The 22,337-nt window shown below is 40.2% G+C and overlaps 1 protein-coding gene and 1 long non-coding RNA gene across 5 annotated transcripts in view; one reads left to right on the top strand and one right to left on the bottom strand.

The window, feature by feature from the left end:
• Positions 1 to 423: 423 nt before the first annotated feature.
• Positions 424 to 20,516, bottom strand: TRMO (tRNA methyltransferase O). 4 transcript variants are annotated; one of them, XM_060609230.3, is made up of 5 exons: positions 20,404 to 20,516; positions 15,636 to 15,810; positions 13,051 to 13,208; positions 9,671 to 10,336; positions 424 to 6,602 (listed from the first exon to the last, which is right to left on the bottom strand). In XM_060609230.3, the coding sequence occupies exons 1-5, from the start codon at positions 20,477 to 20,479 to the stop codon at positions 6,343 to 6,345; spliced, it is 1,335 nt and encodes a 444-aa protein (XP_060465213.2). In that variant the 5' UTR covers positions 20,480 to 20,516; the 3' UTR covers positions 424 to 6,342. The 4 variants fall into 4 exon arrangements, with proteins under 4 accessions (XP_060465213.2, XP_060465216.2, XP_078292786.1 ...); XM_060609233.3 differs by lacking the exon at positions 20,404 to 20,516 and adding an exon at positions 20,033 to 20,307; XM_078436660.2 differs by lacking the exon at positions 20,404 to 20,516 and adding an exon at positions 18,127 to 18,510.
• LOC132663176 (uncharacterized) overlaps positions 20,406 to 22,337 on the top strand; it is a 40,701-nt gene continuing 38,769 nt past the window's right edge. Inside the window, exons 1-2 of the long non-coding RNA XR_009602968.3 lie at positions 20,406 to 20,496; positions 20,962 to 21,046. This is a non-coding gene — a long non-coding RNA (uncharacterized LOC132663176). The remainder of the gene's footprint in view (positions 20,497 to 20,961; positions 21,047 to 22,337) is intronic.

Genomic DNA, 22,337 nt, shown 5'->3' on the forward strand with positions numbered 1-22,337 from the left:
CGCTTGTCTTCTATCTATAGGCACAATGCCTTACCCAAAACCCTGTCTCTGGAAGAACAGATGTCAGTGTACCCTTAGGGACAAGCTGTCTAGGCCCCACCAGTTTACCTGCCCCAAAGTGGCTCAGCTCCACAGCTGATGTGTGACCAGGGCCGTTTCTGGTTTTGTGATCCACATGTGATGCTCCAGGAAAAAGTAAAAATGTCTCTAACTGTATTTACCAGATTTGGGGCAGGAGGAGGAGGGCACACTGTTATGTATTTAGATGTAGAAATCTAACTTATCTTAGTTAGGACATTTTACTCTCCTTATGCTCCACATATAAAAATAATGTGTTCATGACTAGAAAAAACCCACAACATACTGAAGAGAATAAAGTTCCCTTCCCCAATGAGCTCCCAGAGACCAATCCCCAGAGGCAACCACTGTTAGCATATTTTTATTTATCCTTCCAGAAATGTTCTACATGTGTGTAAACATGGATTTGTACAACCTCATTTTATACATATAAATAGGATATTTTAAAACATACATGGTACTTATGTCATATTTGTAAGTTTTCTCACATGGCTATATGACTAGGTCCTTTCAAAAACAAAGGTAATCCCTGATTTAGAAGCATGTAATAACCCAAAAACTTAATTTGTAAATAACCTTTCTGGAACTCAAAACATCTTTTCAGAGGAGTAATATTCTAAATCACGGTCAACAAACCTTTTCTACAAAGGGCCAAATATAAGTATTTTTAGCTCTGCAGGCCACACTCTCTGTCACATGTTCTTGTTTTTTTTGTTTTTGTTTACAATCTTTTTAAAACGTTGGGGTGCCTGGGTGGCTCAGTCGGTTAAGCGTCCGACTTCGGCTCAGGTCACAATCTGGCGGTCCGTGAGTTCGAGCCCCGCGTCGGGCTCTGTGCTGACTGCTCAGAGCCTGGAGCCTGTTTCAGATTCTGTGTCTCCCTCTCTCTCTGACCCTCCCCCGTTCATGCTCTGTCTCTCTCTGTCTCAAAAATAAATAAACGTTAAAAAAAAAATTTAAAACGTAAAGACCAATCTTAGCTCTTAGGCTGTTACACAAAAACAGGGCATGGGCCAAAGTCGGCCTTTGGATTATAGCTTGCTGACCCCTGTTCTAAATAGCAGTTAGGTGCCAAGCTTAGCTCTCAGAAGCAAGATTAACCCATAATGGGTTTAAGATGCCAAAAGAGATAATATACTTTAAATTGCTTTGTAAACCATAGTGTCTCTACCAATGTGAAGAATTATTAGACAGTTCTGCAGTGTTTAGCATGCGGGTAATTTTTTTTTTAAATAGAAACTGTTAACACTGAATAAAAAAGGTTTATAGATCTTGAATTGCATGATTTAGCAAAGAATCTGATAGAATTCTCAAGTGATCTACAAGGCAGCACGGGTAGATGACACTGTGTTACATACAATCCTATGTTTTTTGTCAGCATAACACAAACACACATTGACTCAAAACTGACTGGTTAGTGTGGTATGAGAGTTCACTGGACAAGTGGCCCCCTCCATCAAAAAACAGAGTGAATCACTGAATTTTTACCTCCTATGCACATCAAAAAGGCTTTTTTTGTGCCTGTTCACAGTCACATGCACTGACCTAACCCTTGAATTCTCTGTGAATTGTACCTGCTAGAACCTACAAAGGTGGAGAAGACACAGAGTAGAATAGAGTGGATGCTGGAGAGTCATTTGGTGACTACCTATATTAGGAGCCTTATTTATTATTATTATTTTTTAATGTTTATTTTTGAGAGACAGAGAGAGCACATGTGTACACGTGCAAGCAGGGGAAGGGCAGAGAGAAAGGAAGACAGAACCCCAAGCAAGTTCTGCACAGCTGTCAGTGCAGAGCCTGATGCGGGGCTCAAACTCACAAACTGTGAGATCATGTCCTGAGTCGAAATCAAGAGTCGGACGTTTAACTGACTGAGCCACCCCAGGCGTCCAGGAGCCTTATTTTAACAACAAAAAAACCCTGTCATATTTCATTGAGCTTTAATCCTTATGACTTGCTTCTTCTTTGTCAAAGAGGTAGAACTTACCTTAATAATTTCATACCATGACTACAATTTTATTTTATTATAAAATAAATACAGATATATAAGTGATGAATCACTAAATTCTGCACCTGAAACCAGTTTTGTCATACATGTTAATTAACTAGAACTTAAATAAAAACTTGAAAAGAAGGAAAAAAAAAAGAAATGCAAAGATTTTCCTGAAGTATCTGGGCTGGAATCAGGAAAGAAGGTAGAAGACCAAGGACACTTGAGAGGATCATGTGTGAGAAAGGGGTTGGTCTTCTGATTGTACACAGAGGCAGGGAAGGCAGCTCATGTGCAATCCCAGAAGGGAAGGCCAGGTGGAAGGAAGACGTTGCCCTAGGCATGTGGCTTAATGTCACCTGGGTTTTTAAGGTAGGACACTTTGTGATATCTCCCTTAGCAAAATATCCTATAACTTGCTAACAGGAGTCCTTTAAAAAAATTCTGGAGGCACGTGGGTGGCTCAGTCAGTTAAGCATCCAACACTTGATGTCAGCTCAGGTCTTAATTTCAGGGCCGTGAGTTCAAGACCTGTGTTGGGCTCCATGCTGCGTATGAAGTCTACTTACTAAAAACAAAAAACAAAAAAACTGTAATTAAAACAAAACAGAGGTCACCCACACATTGTATTTTAAGGACCCCTTGGTTCCCTTGAGTCTGCTTGTCCAGGCAGGTAAGCCAGAAAGGGTGTCAGTAATAACAGGCACAATAAAAATATTACCTAAATTTGTAGACCACTGAAGAGTTTAGAAAATACCTTCCCAAGCATTATCCTTGGAACAACAAAGGGTGGGAACTTGGATATGGGTAAAATGACTTGCCGTAGGTCACAAAGCTAGCACAGGGCAGAGCAGAAAACAGCACTTGAAGTTTCTGAGGCCAAAGTCAGTGTTCTCCACATCTCCCATGCTACTTCCCAGGAGGTCCCACAGAGATCTGGAATGGGCATTTCTACTCTCATTCCTCCCCCTGTTCTTCATTTAGTGGCTGGATTCCCATGAACATCACTCTAAGTGTCCTACACTTACTAAGCACATGAAATTGCTGACCCGTCAAATAAACCAGCATGGTTTGCTGGGCATCTGTATCTGCAAGGGGGAGGCAGCAGAGCCATGCTGGGAAGGGAGCCAACTCTGGGGCCAGACTGGATGGGTTGAAATCCTCCATGCATGGCTGACCAGCTGTGTGAGCTTGAGCATGTTACTTAACCTCTGATCAATGTATGAAAAAGCATGTACCCTCATGCCAAGGACAGGAAAGAAGTTCAGTAACTGATACAGATTTCATTACTGAGTCTTCACCTGCCTTCTTTGGGACTCTATCACAAAAAGGAAACTACCAACAAGAGGTTGATTTGTATCTTTAGCTCCATTTTCTTCTCTCCAAAGAAAAAAGTCACAAATACATAAAAAGCATGAATACCATGTATATGCATGCTCAGGGGTTTGGCTAATGAGTCTTTCTGGTTGTGAACAGCCTCCACATGCTGAAATAATCCATGCCAGCCCTTAAGCCAAGCTACAATTTAAAGATTTAATAAATGCCACACATCCTCTAATCTATTCCTATAAGAGATTGATAAGCATCAGTATTTCTTGTGGAAGTTACCGTTCAGGAAAGCTGGGACAAGTGGGCTGAAAGCCAAAATTACCTAAACAGCTTGAATAACTGGAATTTATCTCCAGTCTAGTGAAATGAAAAGAAACAGTTATCAAGGGCTCCCCCTACAGGCACCAAAAAGCAAAGGCTAAAATTTAAGGTCGATACAGAGTACTGTACCTCCTTCTTCTGGAAAAGTTCCCACAATGAAAAGGAATGTAAGACTTACTTCAAACTATTTCTCTTTATGAGGGATGGAAGTTCATGACTTAGAGATCCAAACTGCCTCACAACAGGACACTGAAAATGCATACCTAGAGACAAAAGCTCACATGGGGGATTCAAAGATTGGGAGTGGGGAGAGGCTTAACATCATGTTAAATGAGAAAGAGCTGAAGGAAACGGGGCGGGGGGTGGCTCAGCAGAGAGACAGGACTGAGGGGTAGGGAGCTAGAATAATATCTGACAGGCTAACACAAGGGCACTATCAGCCATATGTTATGTGGCCCCTCTACATAACAGTGGTTATCAGGGAACAGACTTTATCTCATAGAAAGGAAGAGTATTTTAATAACGAGCACTATCATACATAATGAACTACAAAGAGCAGGGGTGAAGGATCATCACTCAGGGGTTTAAGTGGGGGCCTAAAGGCCAAACACTGGGAATACTGAAGAGACTGGTAAGTGGGCAGAGAACTAACCTGGATTATATTTAGGATTTTAGTTCTAAAATCCGGAGAATGTATATTAAAATCTCAAACAACTGAACAGTCCTGTTGCTAGAAGGCTGGTTGTTATCATCCTCAGACTATTTTTTCAATATTAAATATCAACATTTTGTGCTTCAAGCCCTGATTTAGTCTCAAAATAATTTTAAGAGAAAAGGCATCAAAATCGAAATAAAAGATTATACTAATGTCAACTTCCTAGTTTTAACATTATACTACAGTTTATGTAAGATGCTACCATGGGAAGCAGCCAGGTGAAGGGTACACATGGCCTCTACACTATTTTTGCAACTTCCTGTGAATCTGTAATTATCTCAAAATAAAGAGATTTTAAAAATCAAATTAAAGATACTTCCCCAAGAGGTTATAAGCAACCTCAAAGGCAATCCAGTTTGGTTCAAGAGTGCAGTGTCATCAGCCGCAAATGACTCTGTCCAAGTATCTACAGGCAGCAGGACTCATTTCAAAACCATGACCAATCAGCTATTAAGATTTACAGTTGTGGGGCGCCTGGGTGGCTCAGTTGGTTAAGCGGCCGACTTCGGCTCAGGTCATGATCTCACAGTTCATGAGTTCGAGCCCCGTGTCGGGCTCTGTGCTGACCGCTCAGAGCCTGGAGCCTGTTTCAGATTCTGTGTCTCCCTCTCTCTCTGCCCCTTCCCCACTCATGCTGTCTCTCTGTGTCTCTCAAAAATGAATAAACGTTAAAAAAAAATTAAAGAAAAAAGATTTACAGTTGTGATTAGGAAAGCCTCTCATGTTGACAGGTATCTAATTTGGTTATGCTGATCATAAATCTTCAGTTATCTGGGATCACATCATTAAAATCACCTATAGGCAATACATTCTTACAACTGCTTCCTACATGGTACTACACAGGAACCACGAACAGACTTAATTACTATATTTATCTAACTGTAATAAAATAATTCCTCCCCTAACTATGACCTGCAACAAGAACTGCATCTTGTTTTTACCTCCTTTTATCACCAAAACCTAACCCACAGTAGCTTTTCAGTAAATACACAATAAGTAAGAAATAACCCGGTAATTAAGTTATTTTCTTGGACCTCTGGAGTGACTTTCTTTTCTGATACAAAGACATCCAGAGAAACTTCAGAGTGTCTATTTTGGAATCAGGATTAAATATATGCATACTACATACATATATATGTGTATGGGCCAAAGTCTCTGATATACAGGGGTTTAATCTCTAAAAATCTTTACAACCACTTGTGTTCGATCTGTTAGTTTCGTTTTTTTTATTTTTTTTTAATGTTTATTTATTTTTGAGAGAGAGAGAGAGAGAGGAGAGAGAAACCAAGCACAAGCAAGGGAGGAGCAGAGAGAGAGGGAGACACAGAATCCGAAACAGGCTCCAGGCTCCAAGCTGTCAGCACACAGCCTGACGCGGGGCTCAAACTCACAAACTGTGAGATCATGACCTGAGCCAAAACCGGACACTCTATCAACTGGGCCACCCAGGTGCCCCAGATCTGTTAGTTTCTTAAAACAATGTTAACTCAGTTTGATTTAAAATAAAATAGAGGGGTCAAACTATTCCAGACAAGAAAACCAGTATGAATTGTTGAACAGATCCCCTTAGCTTGTAAGTTCCTGCTAGAATGCTCTCCGCCCAGTTTTACCAAGTGCCAAGAATAATCAGCTTCTTTCAGAAATCAATGAGACATCAACACCTTTGGATTCTTCAACATTAACCAACTGAAAAGCATATGGCAACTTCTCTAAATTTTACATCTCTCACTTTATTAAAATATAGGTTTTTCAAATAAATATTTTGAACAACCCAAATCAATCAAAGCAATGAGATCACAAAGTGTTGCTTCTTTTTGCAAAGGCGGCACATTGTTAGCTTATACAGATAATCCAACAGCCCCATCCAAAGTCAATTAGGCTGTTTAAAACACACGATAGAGGCTACTTACGATCCCAGAGACACCAAGGACTCTGTAGGGTCAGTCATTTGAATAGGCTCCGAAGCTGGCTTGATCCTTAGAACCTCTGCAAAGCCATCACCAAACCAGCAAGTGACATGCGCTATGTCTACAGTAAAGTAGAAAAGGCGATCCTGGCAGAGCTTCCGTCGATACACAGACCGAGGGTCAGCTGACAGCACAGCCTCAATGGCATGCCTTGCTTCCTCTGCTGATTGAAAATATTTAAATGAAGACTGACTGCCATCTGCAATGAGAATAATACAACTTAATGCTGAAAGTCATGCACGTCAAATTTCATTACAGTGAACTTTAATGTGGAGTTTGGTTGGTTCCTTGATGATCACGTAAAATGAACTGGGTTTGCCAATCTATTCAGTCATTACACAGAATGTCACTTTCAAGTAGTATTTACTATCATTAGATTAAACTTATGCATGCCCCCAATTTTCATGTGCTAAACAAAATCTTCTATCTAATCTCAACACAGACTTTAATTCAATTTCTTGTCATTTTCTTCTGAGAAAGGAAGTATGGTCAGGGAAATGCATTCACAGTCCCAGCATTCTCAGAAAGCCACAAGAAAGAGGACTAAACCCACATATACCCAGAGCTCCAGCTATAGGTAAGAGAAGGTGCCTCAGATAGTTGGTGTCACACCCCTACTTAAAATAACACCACAGGGGCGACTGGGTGGCTCAGTCGGTTGAGTGTCCAACTTCGGCTCAGGTCATGATCTCACAGTTCGCGAGTCTGAGCCCACACTGGGCTCGCTGCTGTCAGTGCAGAGCCCACTTTGGATCTTCTGTCCCCCTCTCTCTGCCCCGTCCTGCTTGCACTCTCTCTCTCAAAAATAAACATTAAAAAAAAAAAAAAAAGTAACACCACATTCCCTAAGGAACAAGGACATGACAAAACAGATACGCTGAGAAAGTTGAACACCATCACGAGGGAACAAGCCACCCCATGCCACCCAGGTTTATATTTCAGGTAAAAAGATGTTTAACCCTGTTAAGTAGCAAACTTCCTACATTTATATAATTGTGGATGTATTATAATTTTTAAAAATACAGTATGTACAAAACTTAAATAAAAAATTAACTGTGACTTAACTTTTTTTTTTAATGTTTATTTATTTTGGAGACAGAGAAGGAGACAGAGCACGAGTAAGGAGGGGCAGAGAAAGAGGGAGACACAGAATCTGAAACAGGCTCCAAGCTTTCAGCACAGAGCCCGACGCGGGACTTGAACTCACACACCGCGAGATCATGACCTGAGCCAAAGTCGGATGCCTAACCGACTCAGCCATCCAGGAGCCCCAACTGTGACCTAACTTTTAATAGCTACAACATAACATACATCCAAATGAAGGCTGGGCCCTTCCAGGAAGGTATGTGATTTAAACAGTGTTGTCCCTATTCAAAATATCGTCTGGAGTGGTGGTAGATCTTTATTCTTCTGCAAGTAAATTCAATTTTTAGACAACAGCCAAAAATCACTCTGGGCTATATCCAATAAGTAAGTTTGTAAGTAAAGCCATGAAGTTCAATTTTTGGTCAAAAACGAAGGACCAACCAATTCAAATGCTGATCACACAGAATCCTTTAAAAAAACAAAGACAAAAACAAAAAAAAGAAGGACCAATTATGCAGTGCTAATATTCCTTTATTGCATGGCTCATAAAAGGACTCCAGGGCCACTCAAAAAAGAGGAGCTTTAAAAACATCACACTCTTTAATTAAACAGTGTAACTGGTAAAAGCTCCAGGCCTTTGGTTGTTCACCTGGCACCTCACTTCTCTGACAACTAAACCTTCCAAGTTTAGCTCAAATACTTTTTCCTCCAGGAAGCCTTCCCAGGTTTCCTCTCTGCTCCCCAAGTCACAATCCTTCTCTGCCTCATGTGCCCACAACACTCCGTTCCAGCACCAATCCCCACGTCCTCCCCCCCCACCCCAACACACACAACACGCTGCCATTCAATATCTTTTCTCTTTTCTAGACTATAAACTTCCCGAGGTCATTTCTTATTTCTGTACTGGCTCCAAATTCTGTTCTAAATCAGTCCTTGTTTTAAAGTTACATTTCATAATTCTTTTTAATGATTTTTTTAAATCAATAAGGCATACTGTAATCTCTCAGACACATAGCACTAGAGTTTGAAAAAGATAAAACTTTCCAAAGTACGAAGCGTTCACTGATAACCGCAGGCCAAAGGGTAAGTATAAATACAAAGTATCTTCCAGGCAGCACTGCTTTCTTTGTTCTATCACAAAATCCTTTTAAACTTACCTTCCTCCTCCCATCAACTGTATACAATGATGAAACAACTTTCATAAACAGAATTGTTTTTTAAGTTTTTTATTCATTTATTTGAGAGAGAGAGAGAGTAAGCATGAGAAGGGCAGAGAAAGAGAGAGAGAGAGAGAGAGAGAATATGAATCCCAAGCAGGCTCTGCACTCATGAGATCATGACCCAAGTCGAAATCAAGAGGTGGATGCTTAACTGACTGAGCCACCCAGGTGCCCCATAAACAGAACTTCTTAAATACAGAGGTCAATTTAAAAATTAAATGCTTTGTTTAAACACAAAGCATTAGGGAAGAACGAGAAACACATCCTGGAGTGGCGGACGAAATCAGACACACTCTTGGCAACTTAACTGGCTACTTCTTACTGGAATCACTGCAGCTACCTCTTAACAGCCCCTTCCTTCACTCTAGATTGCTGCTCGGGATCTGCTGTGGACAGGGGAAACCAGATTACAATGTTTGTTAAAAACCATGTGGTAAAGTAAACATGCTCCAAATAAAAGCCCTGTGGCCCCTCTTCTACGGTGAAAGGTATGTCTTTAGGGCTGGGACTTTATGGTGACAATAACTGTGCTAAGAGACCCTTTACCTCTTACTCTTGGGCTCTGTGCCACCTGATGGAATAAGATGGGATATTTCTCTAGTCAGACAGTAAAACAGATGAAAAAATGTAATTGACATAAGTATAGAACAAGCATAATTTAGCTTCTGAATGCTGTTTGAAAACCCCAGGAACTACTGTAACAGACTGATAAGAGGACTTAAATCACGAGCCACCTCATGAGGCAACAGCCATTCTCAGAAACACTTTACTGAGTTTTGGGACTCACTGTACTGAACAACGTGGCTGAATGGAAGTCGTCAGATGGTGGTGTTGCCCAAATATTATTTTATACTCCTGCATTTCTTACGACCAGTCATCCTGACAAATATGCTGTATGACTGCCCTCAGAAATACCAAATTTGACTAAAGTTCTCATTCAGAAATAAGAAACAGAAAGTACCTGGTACACCTCCTGAACTGAGGTGCTCAAGATCCATCTCTGCGTGAGGAGTAAACCGCACTTCCAAGGTGGCCACAGGGGCCTCTCTCACCCAAGCGGGGACCACGCTGCAGTGGGCTGCATCAGCCCTCCTGGGACGGCAGTGAAGGACCACAGGCTGGACCTCTGTACTACTTCCTTGTGCAATCACTGCTTCTTTCCCTCTCCTTTGCCTCCTTTCTGTACCTTCCTCTGAGAACCTCTTCTCCAGGAAATATGGGCCGATTTGCTCTTCTGCCACACTTGGACTCTGATCACTTCTGGATTCGACACCCAAATCTCCCACTATCTCTCTGTGCTTAGGGGAGTTTCGCCGGATTTGTGTTGAGCTGTCACATTTCATATAGTTTTCTCCTGAAGTTCTGTCTTCGGCACATTTAAGTTTCTCCTCAGTGTGACCATAGTGTTGTGGTTTATCATACCTTGAGAGCTGTTGCTGGTCACAGCTGTCAGTCTTGCCACCGGACCGGGGCGTGTTTGGGTGCTTATATTGGTTATTCTGTAAATTAAAGTCCTGTAAATGTTCAATCAAATTTTGTGGTGAGTCATACTCAGCTATGTAGGGCTTTATGTCTAGGACAGGTGTGCCATGAATCATGTCAATTCCAGAAAGGTATATGGCTCCACCTATAATGTGAAAAATACCTCGTCTTAGAAATAATAACAATGAAGAATAGTGCAAACAATTATAAACTAACACCATCCTTTTATGTCTCACCAAGCTTACTCACAATTCTCTTACACGCCAGGCTCTCTGATACCTGGTACCAAAACACCCTTTTCATTCTACCTGGAAACCCATCCTCTTCTTTACTTGTCAAACTCCTGCATGTTCTTTAAGGCTCTTAATATAACATCTCTTCTACAAAGCCTTTCTGGCTCTCTCTCTCTCAAAAAAGGAATAAATGTTAAGAAAAAAAAATTTTTTTAAACATGACCAACACAGGAAACTGATTTCTACAACATGCTCACTGTGAATGAGCCTGGAACTTTGGAATGAGGACTTTGGATTTCCTAGGTGATGGATTATGCCTAACAACGTCTGCAGAAGGAGGAAAGGCATTGTAACATGGGTAAAAATTCATGGGATTTAGTCAGACAACCACTTGGCTGGATGCTATTAGGAAAATTATCAAACATCAAAGAGCTTCAGTTCCTTCATCCATGGAAGTAAGACTGCTACCCTATCCATTTTTGGGACAGAGAGAGACAGAGCATGAACGGGGGAGGGGCAGAGAGAGAGGGAGACACAGAATCGGAAGCAGGCTCCAGGCTCTGAGCCATCAGCCCAGAGCCCGACGCGGGGCTCGAACTCACGGACCGCGAGATCGTGACCTGGCTGAAGTCGGACGCTCAACCGACTGCGCCACCCAGGCGCCCCTACCCTATCAAGCCCAAAGAGACACTGAACATACGTGAACCCTCTTTACAAACTGTCAAGCACCACATAAATACTAGAAGTCACCATAACACTTATTTGTTAAGAATGCCTACAGTATTATTGTATTTGCCTTTTACATTTCTCGTTTGATCTCCCTGTTAGAATTTTAAGTTCTTCTACAGTGCAGGGATTTTTTATCTGATTTGTTTACCACTATACCTCAGCACCTAGAACAATCCCTGGCACATTTATAGTGTTCAGAAAATATGTGTGGGTTACATGAATGATCATAAAATGTTCCAGTACTACTACCCAAGCTGGTTAGCCATCACAAACTGATAAAGCTCAAGTTGAACTGGCTACAGAATTTTCCTGGAAAACCTCCCTAAGGCCCAGCTGAATACAATCCAGGGGAGGAAGTTCAAGTTCTGGGATAAAACAAACAAAATAACTGGTCTTACCTATTTAGTACTAAGCAGCCTGAAAACTACTCTTAGAACTTTTGTCTCATAAGATCCTAAAAAATACTGTGGGGGCGCCTGGGTGGCGCAGTCGGTTAAGCGTCCGACTTCAGCCAGGTCACGATCTCGCGTCTGTGAGTTCGAGCCCCGCGTCGGGCTCTGGGCTGATGGCTCGGAGCCTGGAGCCTGTTTCCGATTCTGTGTCTCCCTCTCTCTCTGCCCCTCCCCTGTTCATGCTCTGTCTCTCTCTGTCCCAAAAATAAATAAAAAAACGTTGAAAAAAAAAAAAAATTTAAAAAAAAAAAAAATAAAAAAAATACTGTGGAGTTCCAGAGAGGGCAGGTCCTGCTCCTGAGCCCATTTTACAAACAAGCAAGCTAAGGCCTGGAATGGTCTTCTGATTCCCAGTATACCTATTTCATCTTTTGCCTAACAAATGTGCTTATTAGGTCAGAGTGATTCAAGAACAGGATGCTTTACTAACAAACAAAACAAAGATACAAACCAAAACTCAAAAATACAGAGAATAGATTGGTGGCTTCCAGAGAGAAGAGGGTGGGGAGATGGGTGAAATGGCTGAAATGGACCAAGAGGTACAAACTTCCAACTGTAAAATAAATGAGTCATGGGGATGTGATGTATAGCACAGTGACTACAGTCAATAATATGGTCTCATATATTTGAAAGTTGTTGAGAGTAAATCTTGGAAATTCACGTTATAAGAAAAAAAACTTTTGTAACTCTGTATGGTGACAAATGGTTACTAGACTTATTACGATGATGATTTCACAATGCATATAAATATTGAATTATATAGTACAATTGAAACTAACATATCATTTATACTTTAATAAGAAAAAAAAAAAAAAAAAGAAAGGGATGCTTCCAAAAAATGTATGGTCCATTAACTAGGCTATATATGAACACACAGTTAAGACTAATCTGATATTCTACACAGGTACTTCCACAATCTGACAGGTATTAAATATTATAGCGAGATTCATCACAGATCCTTTGCCACACATCAGAGTTAACAGCTGTGCTACAGCCATGACGCACGTCCAGTTCCTCAAAGATGCAAGGAAGAAATAATACAACACCACCCTGTGTGTTTACCATATCTCCACATACAACCAGTTACTGTGTATTAATTCTGAAAGTGACCAATTATTTTTGAATTATTTTGTATTTATTGTATTCCAAGTCAAAGAAAATTTGGTTACTAATGTAAAGATTATGAAATCTTTCATTATTTTAAAATAACTTAATAAATTCTGACATATGTGATGATATAATCAGACTCTGAGCATCCTATGAGCACTGATTTCTAAGTGTAACATTCCTTGAGTCATTTCATTTTCTTCAACGTCTGATAGTTCTCAGGGGTTCGCACCATTGGTAATCATCTGAATAACAGGCAGTGGTGAATACTACATTGGCTTTAGAAGACTTCTTTTGGGTAAGGATAAAAAGATAAAAGTAGAAAGGAAATGTTTTACCTTCTACCTTTTCCAGCTTGGCCAGAGTCAATCCTATTGCATTGGGACGATGAGGGCTCCTTGTGGAGAAAACTCCAGTCTTTGCGCCATTCAGCCTAGGAGGCTGCACTTTCGCCTTACAGCTCAAATGACCATTTTTGTGAAAAACAAACAAAATCCTATTGAAAATAAACCAAACCACTGAGTAAGAAAAGAACACAAGTTAATGTATCATAATGATTTGAGGGGAAACAATCTTTAATCCCATAAATTAGAACTGAAACAATGCTTTTAATGGTATTAAAATGTAAGCAATGAGGGGGAAAATACCATTCTGATTCCCTGAAGGGAGGCAGAGTTTTATTTCCATATCCTTTGCCTCTAACACAATTACTGGCATATGGTAGGAACTTAGCAAATGTTTGTGAAGTGCCTAAATGAGCAAAATTTACGAAGTAAATGCCTTCTGTTTGCCAGGCAGTATGCTAGACAATTTTATACTCATTTCATTTAATTCTCTTAACAAGTGTAAGATTTGTAATTTATCCCCATTAAGAATGAGGAAATTGTGGGGTGCCTGGGTGGCTCAGTTGGTTAAGCATCCGACTTCGGCTCAGGTCATGATCTCACGGTTCATGAGTTCAAGCCTGCATTGTGCTCTGTGCAGACAGCTCAGAGCCTGGAGTCTGCTTCAGATTCTGTGTCTCCCTCTCTCTCTGCCCCTCCCCTGCTCACGCTCTGTCTGTCTCTCTCTCTCTCTAAAATAAACATAAAAAAAAAAGTGTGTCTTTAAAAAAAAAAAATGAGGAAAATGAGGCTCAGAAATGTTAAATAACTTGACTAGGCACTCCTAAACAAAACACAAAAGAAGGAAGCCAAGAAGAGAAACAACAGATTTGAATTCATTAAGTTTATGACTACACAATGTCATCTCAGGAGAAAATGTCTGCTACCTGTATAATGGATGATGAGTTAATATCTGTGGTATATAACTGTTCCTACATATCACAAAGAAAAGGACAACTCATAAGAAATTAAGCCAAGAACATGAATAGACAACTCACAAAAGAGTAAAAAATAGCAACCATATGAAAAGATGTTGAACCTAATAATTTAGAAATTGAACTGAAAAATAAAATACTGTTTTTCCCTGTCAGGCAAAAATGTAAAAAAAAACTGATAACATATAGTGTCAGCAAGAACGCAGAGAAAAGGTCATTTTTATACATCTTTGAAACATAAATTAAGCTTACTAAAGTGCAATTTGGCAGTAGGTCTCCAAAGTTATAAATATGCACCCCCTCTAGCTCGATATCCATTTCTGATACCCTATTTGTAAAAAATACCCAAGTGTCAAGAATTGTGTCTAAGAAGGTTTGTTACAGCACTACTGTAATACCAAAATAACTATCCATTAGCAAGAGAATGGTCAAATCATGGTATACCCATATTTTCCAAAAGCAGACAGCCATCAAAGCAAAAAGGATAAATCTCTATGTACTGTCATGATATATACTGTTGAGTGAAGAAAACATATTCCATTGTTTAAAACACTCACTCCCAACGTGTATGTATATGCTTCTATGTGTATTAAAAAAGGAAAAGAAAAAGCCTGGTAGGATATACACCAAGCTGTTAACAACAATAATCTCTGAAGAGTGTAAGGGGGTGAGGATGAGAGAGGAGAAAAATAGGAGGGATACAGAAAAATCTCTTTATATAGATCCAGACCTATTTTTTTTATATCAGTAAATGTTTTTAGCTTAATTAATTTAACCAAGATCCTACAAACTAGGTCAGACACTCATGTTTTTACTCTACCCACATCTCCAAATTAACATGAAATATAAACTATTTCAGAATAAATACCTAATTTTAGGTCTTCACTTTAAAATTAGACCAAGCCATACTGGTGATGCTGGAGTGAGGAAGAATGGACAGAGACAGAATTCCAAGTGACAATCAGTAACACTAGTATAACGCAGGTCCTAATATAGGTAACACTTTATTATTTAAAGTATCCAGATTTCTAAAGCTCTTTTGTCTTTAGGAAGAATAGACTTAATTCTTCATGGGTCTAGAGTAGAGTCATGCAAACTTTTTCTGTAAAGGGTCAAACAGTAAATATTTGAGGGTTTGCAGGCCAACCAGTCTCTGTTGTAACTGTTCAACTCTGCCACTAAACCACAAAAGCAGCTACACACAATACATAAATGAATAGGAGTGGCTGTGTTCCCATAAACATATTTACAAATATAGGAGGTAGATGTATTTGGTCCATGGGCTGTAGCTTGCTGACCCCTGGTCCAGAAGACAATAGGTACCCACAGGCAGAATCAAGAAGGTCTGCAGATTTCAGCTTGACAGAAGGCATTTATTATAGTCAGAACCAACTGCAAATGGAACATGCCCCCTCAGTGGATTCCAAGCTTCCATGAGGTTGCTCAAGATATACAGACAATCACATGTGAGAACATGGTACGTGAATTCCATGCAATAGGAAGGATGGTCTGGATGGCAGACTCCAAGATTGCCTTCAACTGGAGTACTTTACTCAAGGGCAAGTTCTGGCCCAAAGAACCACTTCTAATTATAAAACAACTTACCAAACATGAGAAAACTGTTCTAAGCCCATCAAGGAATGTTCAGGATTATTAAAGATGCTCTTCCGAATTCTCAAACAAGCTCGCGAATGGCTACAAACAGATGGCTGCCTTGGAGTACCATTCTTGGCTGAGAAACAGGATTCCAAGTAGCCAACTGGCTCAGTTAAAAGATTCCCTACAGAAGAAAATCAGGTAAGAAATCATTAGTCAAAATGTCAAATAAAGATGTAGGAAAACATGTTTTCTTTAATGCACTGAATTCATAGTTTTAACATCTACCAAGTGTTATGCAACTATTAAAAATGATTCATATAGTATCATGAATATATACAAATAGCCTCATTATTACATACACATTATTATATCCCTTTGGATGATGAGCCAGAAAGAGTACAGGTCTAAGAAAAGAAAGACAGGGAGCATTTTTAGATGTTCTACTATGACCATAAATCAAATTCTATGTTACCATTTTCTAAGGCATGTGACTTTGGTCAGGGCTAAAACGGTATTTACTATAGAGGGAATAACACACACACCAAGTTAAATGAGAACTGTCACAGCACATGTAGGGAACAAGCTAGTTTGCTTGGCTAGAGTATGAAAGATAAGGCAAAGAATAATTAAAGATAAGGAGACAGAGGTTGTATACAGATATCCTCATGCTTTTCATAAGTCTGCATTAAGCCACTGCACATTTACAGAAGACCTACATTAGTACCTGTTTTTGCTAATCAAAAGAAATCCAATGTTTATTTTTACCAAAAAAGGCAAAAATTGAAAATACTGTTCAGTATCTGTTTTGCAGAGAGCTGTTATAGATGCAGGGTGCACCTCAAGGTGTGAGATCGGCCCCACTCAGGTCCTTCCCCAGGAAGCATCTGAGCATCAAGACACTAGATTTTTGAACTTTGTCTGTGAGCATCTGTGGTTTATCTTGTTTTGTGCATCCACTAGCAAGATGTGTCCTCAGGTAACAGAAAAGCCTAAGAGAGATTATTTTTTGCATTGAGGAATGCTCAAAATATTTTCCATATAAATTAATGGTAACTACTTTGCATTATGCCATTTCAGCTTATGAAACATTTTGTAGGGATGCTCTACTTTTGGATAGTGGGGAAAACGTGTCCAAATAGGGATGCATTCAATTAAAAACAGAACATACAAAACAAAGTTGTTTAAGCAATAAAGGGAGTACATGGGATCATACTACTAAAATGTCTAGACACAGGGTAGATTTCAGATTAGGCTTGTCCAGTAGCTCTCTGCCCCTTTAGAATGTAAGCTCCCTGTGGGCAGGAGTTTTTCTGTCTTGTTTACTGCAGTGTTCACTGTCTATATTGCATGCACGGGGGTAGATACTCAAAAAATTCATGTTACATGGAAAAAAGCATTAAGTCTAACCTGATTAAAATGGGAATTGAAAAAGTGAAAGAACATAATCCCATTTATGAAAGTTTGTTTATACATTCACCTAAATATGTACATGTATGCTGAGAAAACTATTTGGAAGGATATTCACCAAAATGTTAACATTTTGGTAAATGGATGTGGTAACATGTAAAATGGATACTGAGATTTTTGGATTATTTTTATATTTGACTTTGTAATTTATAGAATATTTGAACTTTTTATAATAATTAGAAACCCTTTTTTTTTCCTAAGTGGCAACTCCTTTCAAAAGAAGGAAACCCTTGGGGCGCCTGGGTGGCGCAGTCGGTTAAGCGTCCGACTTCAGCCAGGTCACAATCTCGCGGTCCGTGAGTTCGAGCCCCGCGTCAGGCTCTGGGCTGATGGCTCGGAGCCTGGAGCCTGTTTCCGATTCTGTGTCTCCCTCTCTCTCTGCCCCTCCCCCGTTCATGCTATGTCTCTCTCTGTCCCAAAAATAAATAAAAAAACTTTGAAAAAAAAAAAAATTAAAAAAAAAAAAAAAGAAGGAAACCCAGGGGCGCCTGGGTGGCTCAGTCGGTTGAGCGTCCGACTTCGGCTCAGGTCACGATCTCGCAGTCCGCGGGTTCGAGCCCCGCGTCGGGCTCTGGGCTGATGGCTCGGAGCCTGGAGCCTGCTTCCAATTCTGTGTCTCCCTCTCTCTCTGCCCCTCCCCCGTTCATGCTCTGTCTCTCTCTGTCTCAAAAATAAATAAACGTTAAAAAAAAAAAAAAAAAAAAAAAAAGGAAATCTGGCTAGCCAGTATCAATATAGGTTTCAAGTCCAATGTATCCACAGCTAATTTACAAATAACTTTTTTTTTCTTTACATTTCATGAAAGCTTTACTAACTTCTTTTAAGAGATGATATAAAGACACTCTAGACCATCATTTTATTTCCAGCTTCCATTACCAGCATAGGTGGTGAGATTATAGGCCTGGTAGTTTCCCTCACAGCACCCTTCTTTACTTTTCACTTATAAAAACTATATTATTGGCTACATATAAAATATTATATGTAACACATATATATTAGAGCATCATATTATGAAATCTTGTGTACTCACCACAGATCCCAAGAACTAGAGTTTTACCAACAAATTGTTATCTTTTAATGTTGTTTCTCTCCTAGGGCACACCCATCCTTCCCGCTGAGATAAACAGGTGCCTGAATGGGGTCTTTGTCACTCACTTCTTTTTCTAATGTAGTTTTTTAAATATAATTTTATCACATGTATATGCATGCCTACATAATTTTTATTTTGTCTTTGAACTCTATAAAAACTGGTATTAAACTACATGTTATCTTCTCAGGCTTGCTTTTTCTCTCTCAATATTATGATTCTAAGATACTTCCATACTGTGTATGTTTTTGAGGACTTTAAATATTTTTTCAATATGTTTACAGGCCTTCTTTTGTTTATCCTTATCCATGTTCCTGTGGAATAAAGACAGTAAATAAAGATGAAGAAACTGAGGCCAAACAAGTCTCTAGAGTTCCACTAAAATGTCATAAAGAAACATGGCCAAAAAAACAGCCCTAACCTAGTAAGTTGGGATCCCTGTGTCCTGTTTTCATTTAACAAACACTTTCCAGGTGTATACAATTGCCAGACACTGAGCTAAGTTTGGGTAAAAGAAACAACAAGAACTCTTATCATAGTGGAATTAACAGTTGTGAAGAATCTCACAATACTTCAATATCGTGGAAAAAATATTTAAAGCACCTAGTATAACACCAAGTGCTCAGCAAAGAGTGTTTTTCAAAGCTCTTACTTAGGCCTTTCCCTCATTTTAACAGTATTACAATTGTATTAATTGTGTAATAAGAGAAAAACCAACAGTTATTAATGCAGAGTTTTTGTACACAAGGTAATTCTGGTCTTCTTGACCTCTTGCTTGGACTGTTAAATTACCCTTACTATATAATTCATGTCCCCCACGCAGGTCCCTCTCCCTGTTAAAATATACTACACCAATCCTCTAGACTCTGTTCCTTAATTTTATGCTACCCCCCTTTTTTTTTAGGTTTATTTATTTATTTTGAGAGAGCACAGGGGAGTTGGGAGGGGCAGAGAGAGGGAGAGAGAGAGAATTCCAAGCAGGCTCAATACTGTCAGGGCAGAGCCCATTGAGGGGCTCCAATTCACCAACCATGAGATCATGACCTGAGCCAAAATCAAGAGTCGGAAGCTACACCAACGGAGCTACTCTAGGCGCCCCGCTACCCTCTAACTTTAAATTTTCCACTTTTCACCATTAAGAGACTTTCTATTTCTTACACTGGTATTTAAGGTTCTCCACAATCCTGAGTCCAATCAACGGTTCCCACCCACCCCCGCCCCCCATCCATCCAATATTTCAGACTTACAGCTCCCCAATCCCATGCTGTGTAGACCTCTGAGCCCTGCTCCTTCCTGTCAAAATATAAGCCTGCAATCTGGCACTGTGCAACAACTTTTTAAAATGAGCACAACCTCTGACCAAGTAGAAGTACTTTTAGCAAATTTAATCTAAGTTAAACATTTATCACACACACAAAGATTTTAGTTTTAACAATTTTCTTCAGAACAATGAAAACTGGCAGTACCCTAAACGTCCAGCAATAGCGAACTGGTTAGTTAGAACACATCTCTAAAGAAAAATAATGTGCAATCCCTTAAAATTATTAATGGTCACAGATTTATATGAAACTTGTTTTAGAAAGAAGTTACAAAACAATGGGGTCACATATCAATTCATTTTTCTAGCGTGCATGCACTGAAACAAGTATGGTAGGTTGACACCAAGATATTAACAGTGGTTTTCTCTGGATGATGGTGCACTTTGACTTTCTTCCATTTGCTTCTAATTTCTAAAAGTAATATTCTGCTATGATGAAGGGAAAATAAACCCATGCCCATCTTTCCAGGCCCACTTTAAAAAGATTTCCCGTCTCTCCGCCCCAGAACTTTCCCACGTCTCCCTCCTCACTTCCTACAGCACAGGAGGCCTCTCTCTTGGGGCATTTATTAGTTCCTAACGCGCGTTAACACCAACGTTCACATCCTATCTCTCCCACAGGCTCAAGAACCCCCTGAAAGAAAGGCCGTTACACTGCACGTGGCTGTTCCGGCCATCACGCCTAAACCAAGCCAACCACAGCTACCCAGAACAGATGACATCATCCCACTCGCCTCAGCAAAATCACGTGGTCGCTGGTGCACGTGATCCGTGGCTTCGCGGTAAGTACAATGACGCACTTCGATTCAAGTTCTCACATTTTACGTCCCTCTCTGCACTGAAGTCGGAGGCCTGAGCCTAGGCCTCTTTTGGGTGTGAACCGCCGGTCTCTTAGAAGTTACCTGTTTCCAAAGCCGGCTTCACGCACCCGCACGGGGTCGCTGTGGCTTCAGGCCCTGTCTCCTCCAAGACGCGCATGGCTACTTTTCACTGAGGTGCCGACCCAACTCGGCAGACTTTCCGCTTCCTGTGTCCGAACTTGGTGCCTGCGCAGAAGCCGCGCTGGCGGGGTGGTGCGGGCTCAGGGGCTGGCGCATGCGCGGAGAGGGACGCGAGCTCACTGCGGGTGGCGCTGGCGGCCCCTGTAAAGTTAGGGTTGGAGCGCTGAAGCCATTGCCCGGCTTCGGTTCCTTTCCCGGGTCCGGGCCTCCGTTGACTTTAGCGGATCCGCTGTGATTCCCCGCCAGTCAGCGACTCCGCGTTCCATTGCTTGCCAGTGGGGACATTCGATGACGATTTATGCACTAAGATGTCTCTCTCGAATTTTTAAAGAAAAAGGATGGATATATGCAGTTACCACATTAGCATAATTATCGGATGTTGGGAAATGTTAGAAATTCTTGCGTGGTAGGAATACACAGATGATTATTTATACTTATGTATATTCAATTTTTCCACAGTAAAAACGATGTATTGTCAGCAAGGAACCCCAAGTAAACCTTATTTAAAGTCTAATGGATGGGGAGCCTCACACTGGAATAGGGGGTAAGTGGGGAGTTTTTTGTGTGCTCCATACTTTGCGGGAATTGAAGCGAGAATGAAACTGAGGGTCAATATGCCATGTACATAGAAGAGATTGTAATCTTTGTTTCTGGACAGCTCTGAAAAGGGCCAAATAGAATCGTATTTTCATCCCATGCGATGACCAGTTATCCTTGTAACGATACTATCCTTTTACCTACTTACTTGTAACGTCATCTCTCACCTATATCAAGTTTCTCTGCGTATGTAATTCAGTATATGGGCTTTTTATCCTGTTTGTGGTGGGGAGAATAAATGGCTTGCAATATAAAATATTCAAAAGCATGCAAATCCACAGATTTTAAACGCACAACCATGAAAAGCTGTCGCTAAACCTTTTCATTTGTTATGGAGTAATAAATAGATCACTAGCAGAAAATAACCAGCAGGAGCCAAAGATTGAAAGAGAAGGTTGTGGTTGAAAACACACTCATGCACACACACACACATACACATACACACACACTTTAAAATTGATCACATTCATAAATATGTCTTCTGTCGTCTGTCCATGAAAATTTGGAAAAAAATGCCATTTATCTGTTTCCAGGGGAAATGCTGTTAATCAGTGTGTCTGCAGAAACAAGTTTGAGAACAATTAAGCTATATACACTCTGTGAAACTGGCACTGTAATAGCTGTGTTTGCCACTAGATGGTGGTGTTGAAAGTGATAGTATTGCTTAATTTGTGGACAGACTAGTGTGGAAATGTATTTGCCCTCCTGACCTTAGATATCATTATCTAATGATAATCACGAAAAAAAAAATGCATTACCAAGTGTGGCAAGTACTGAGATGCAAAGCAGATTTGGAGACACTGATGTAGATTGCCACATCTAAATTTCAAAGGTAAAATTTTTTGTTCTGGAAAATAGGAATTTAAATATGTAACACTTTTATTATATGATTTGAGGTTTTTATTATCCTTTCTAGAGTTATGTAAGATTATTTGTAATTTATAAGGCAACCTTCTGGGGCGCCTAGGTGGCCCAGTTGGTTAAACACCTGGTTCATGATTTTGGCTGAGGTCATGATCACAAGGTTTGTGAGTTCGAGCCCTCTGTCGGGCTCTAAACGGACAGTACGGAGTCTGCTTGGGATTCTCTCTCCCTCTCTGCCCCTCCCCACTCAAAATAAATAAATAAATAAAAACTTTATAAGGCAATCTTTTCTTTGGAGGTAAAATCTAGGAATCTGCCTTTAAAAAAACTAAATGCTGGGGCTCCTGGGTGGCTCCATTGGTTAAGTGTCTGAC

The sequence above is a fragment of the Panthera onca genome, chromosome D4 (assembly GCF_046562875.1).
Source record: "Panthera onca isolate mPanOnc1 chromosome D4, mPanOnc1 haplotype 2, whole genome shotgun sequence".
Classification (NCBI taxonomy): Eukaryota; Metazoa; Chordata; class Mammalia; order Carnivora; family Felidae; genus Panthera; species Panthera onca.

What these genes read in the sequence shown, in the direction of transcription:
- TRMO (XM_060609230.3), bottom strand. Translation starts at nt 20,479, where the DNA reads ATGCGCGTCTTGGAGGAGACAGGGCCTGAAGCCACAGCGACCCCGTGC. An exon ending in CAAGCTGGAAAAGGTAGAAG is followed by an intron (nt 10,337 to 13,050) that starts GTAAAACATTTC and finishes TTCACATTATAG; the next exon opens with GTGGAGCCATATACCTTTCT. An exon ending in CAGTTCAGGAGGTGTACCAG is followed by an intron (nt 6,603 to 9,670) that starts GTACTTTCTGTT and finishes TTCTCATTGCAG; the next exon opens with ATGGCAGTCAGTCTTCATTT.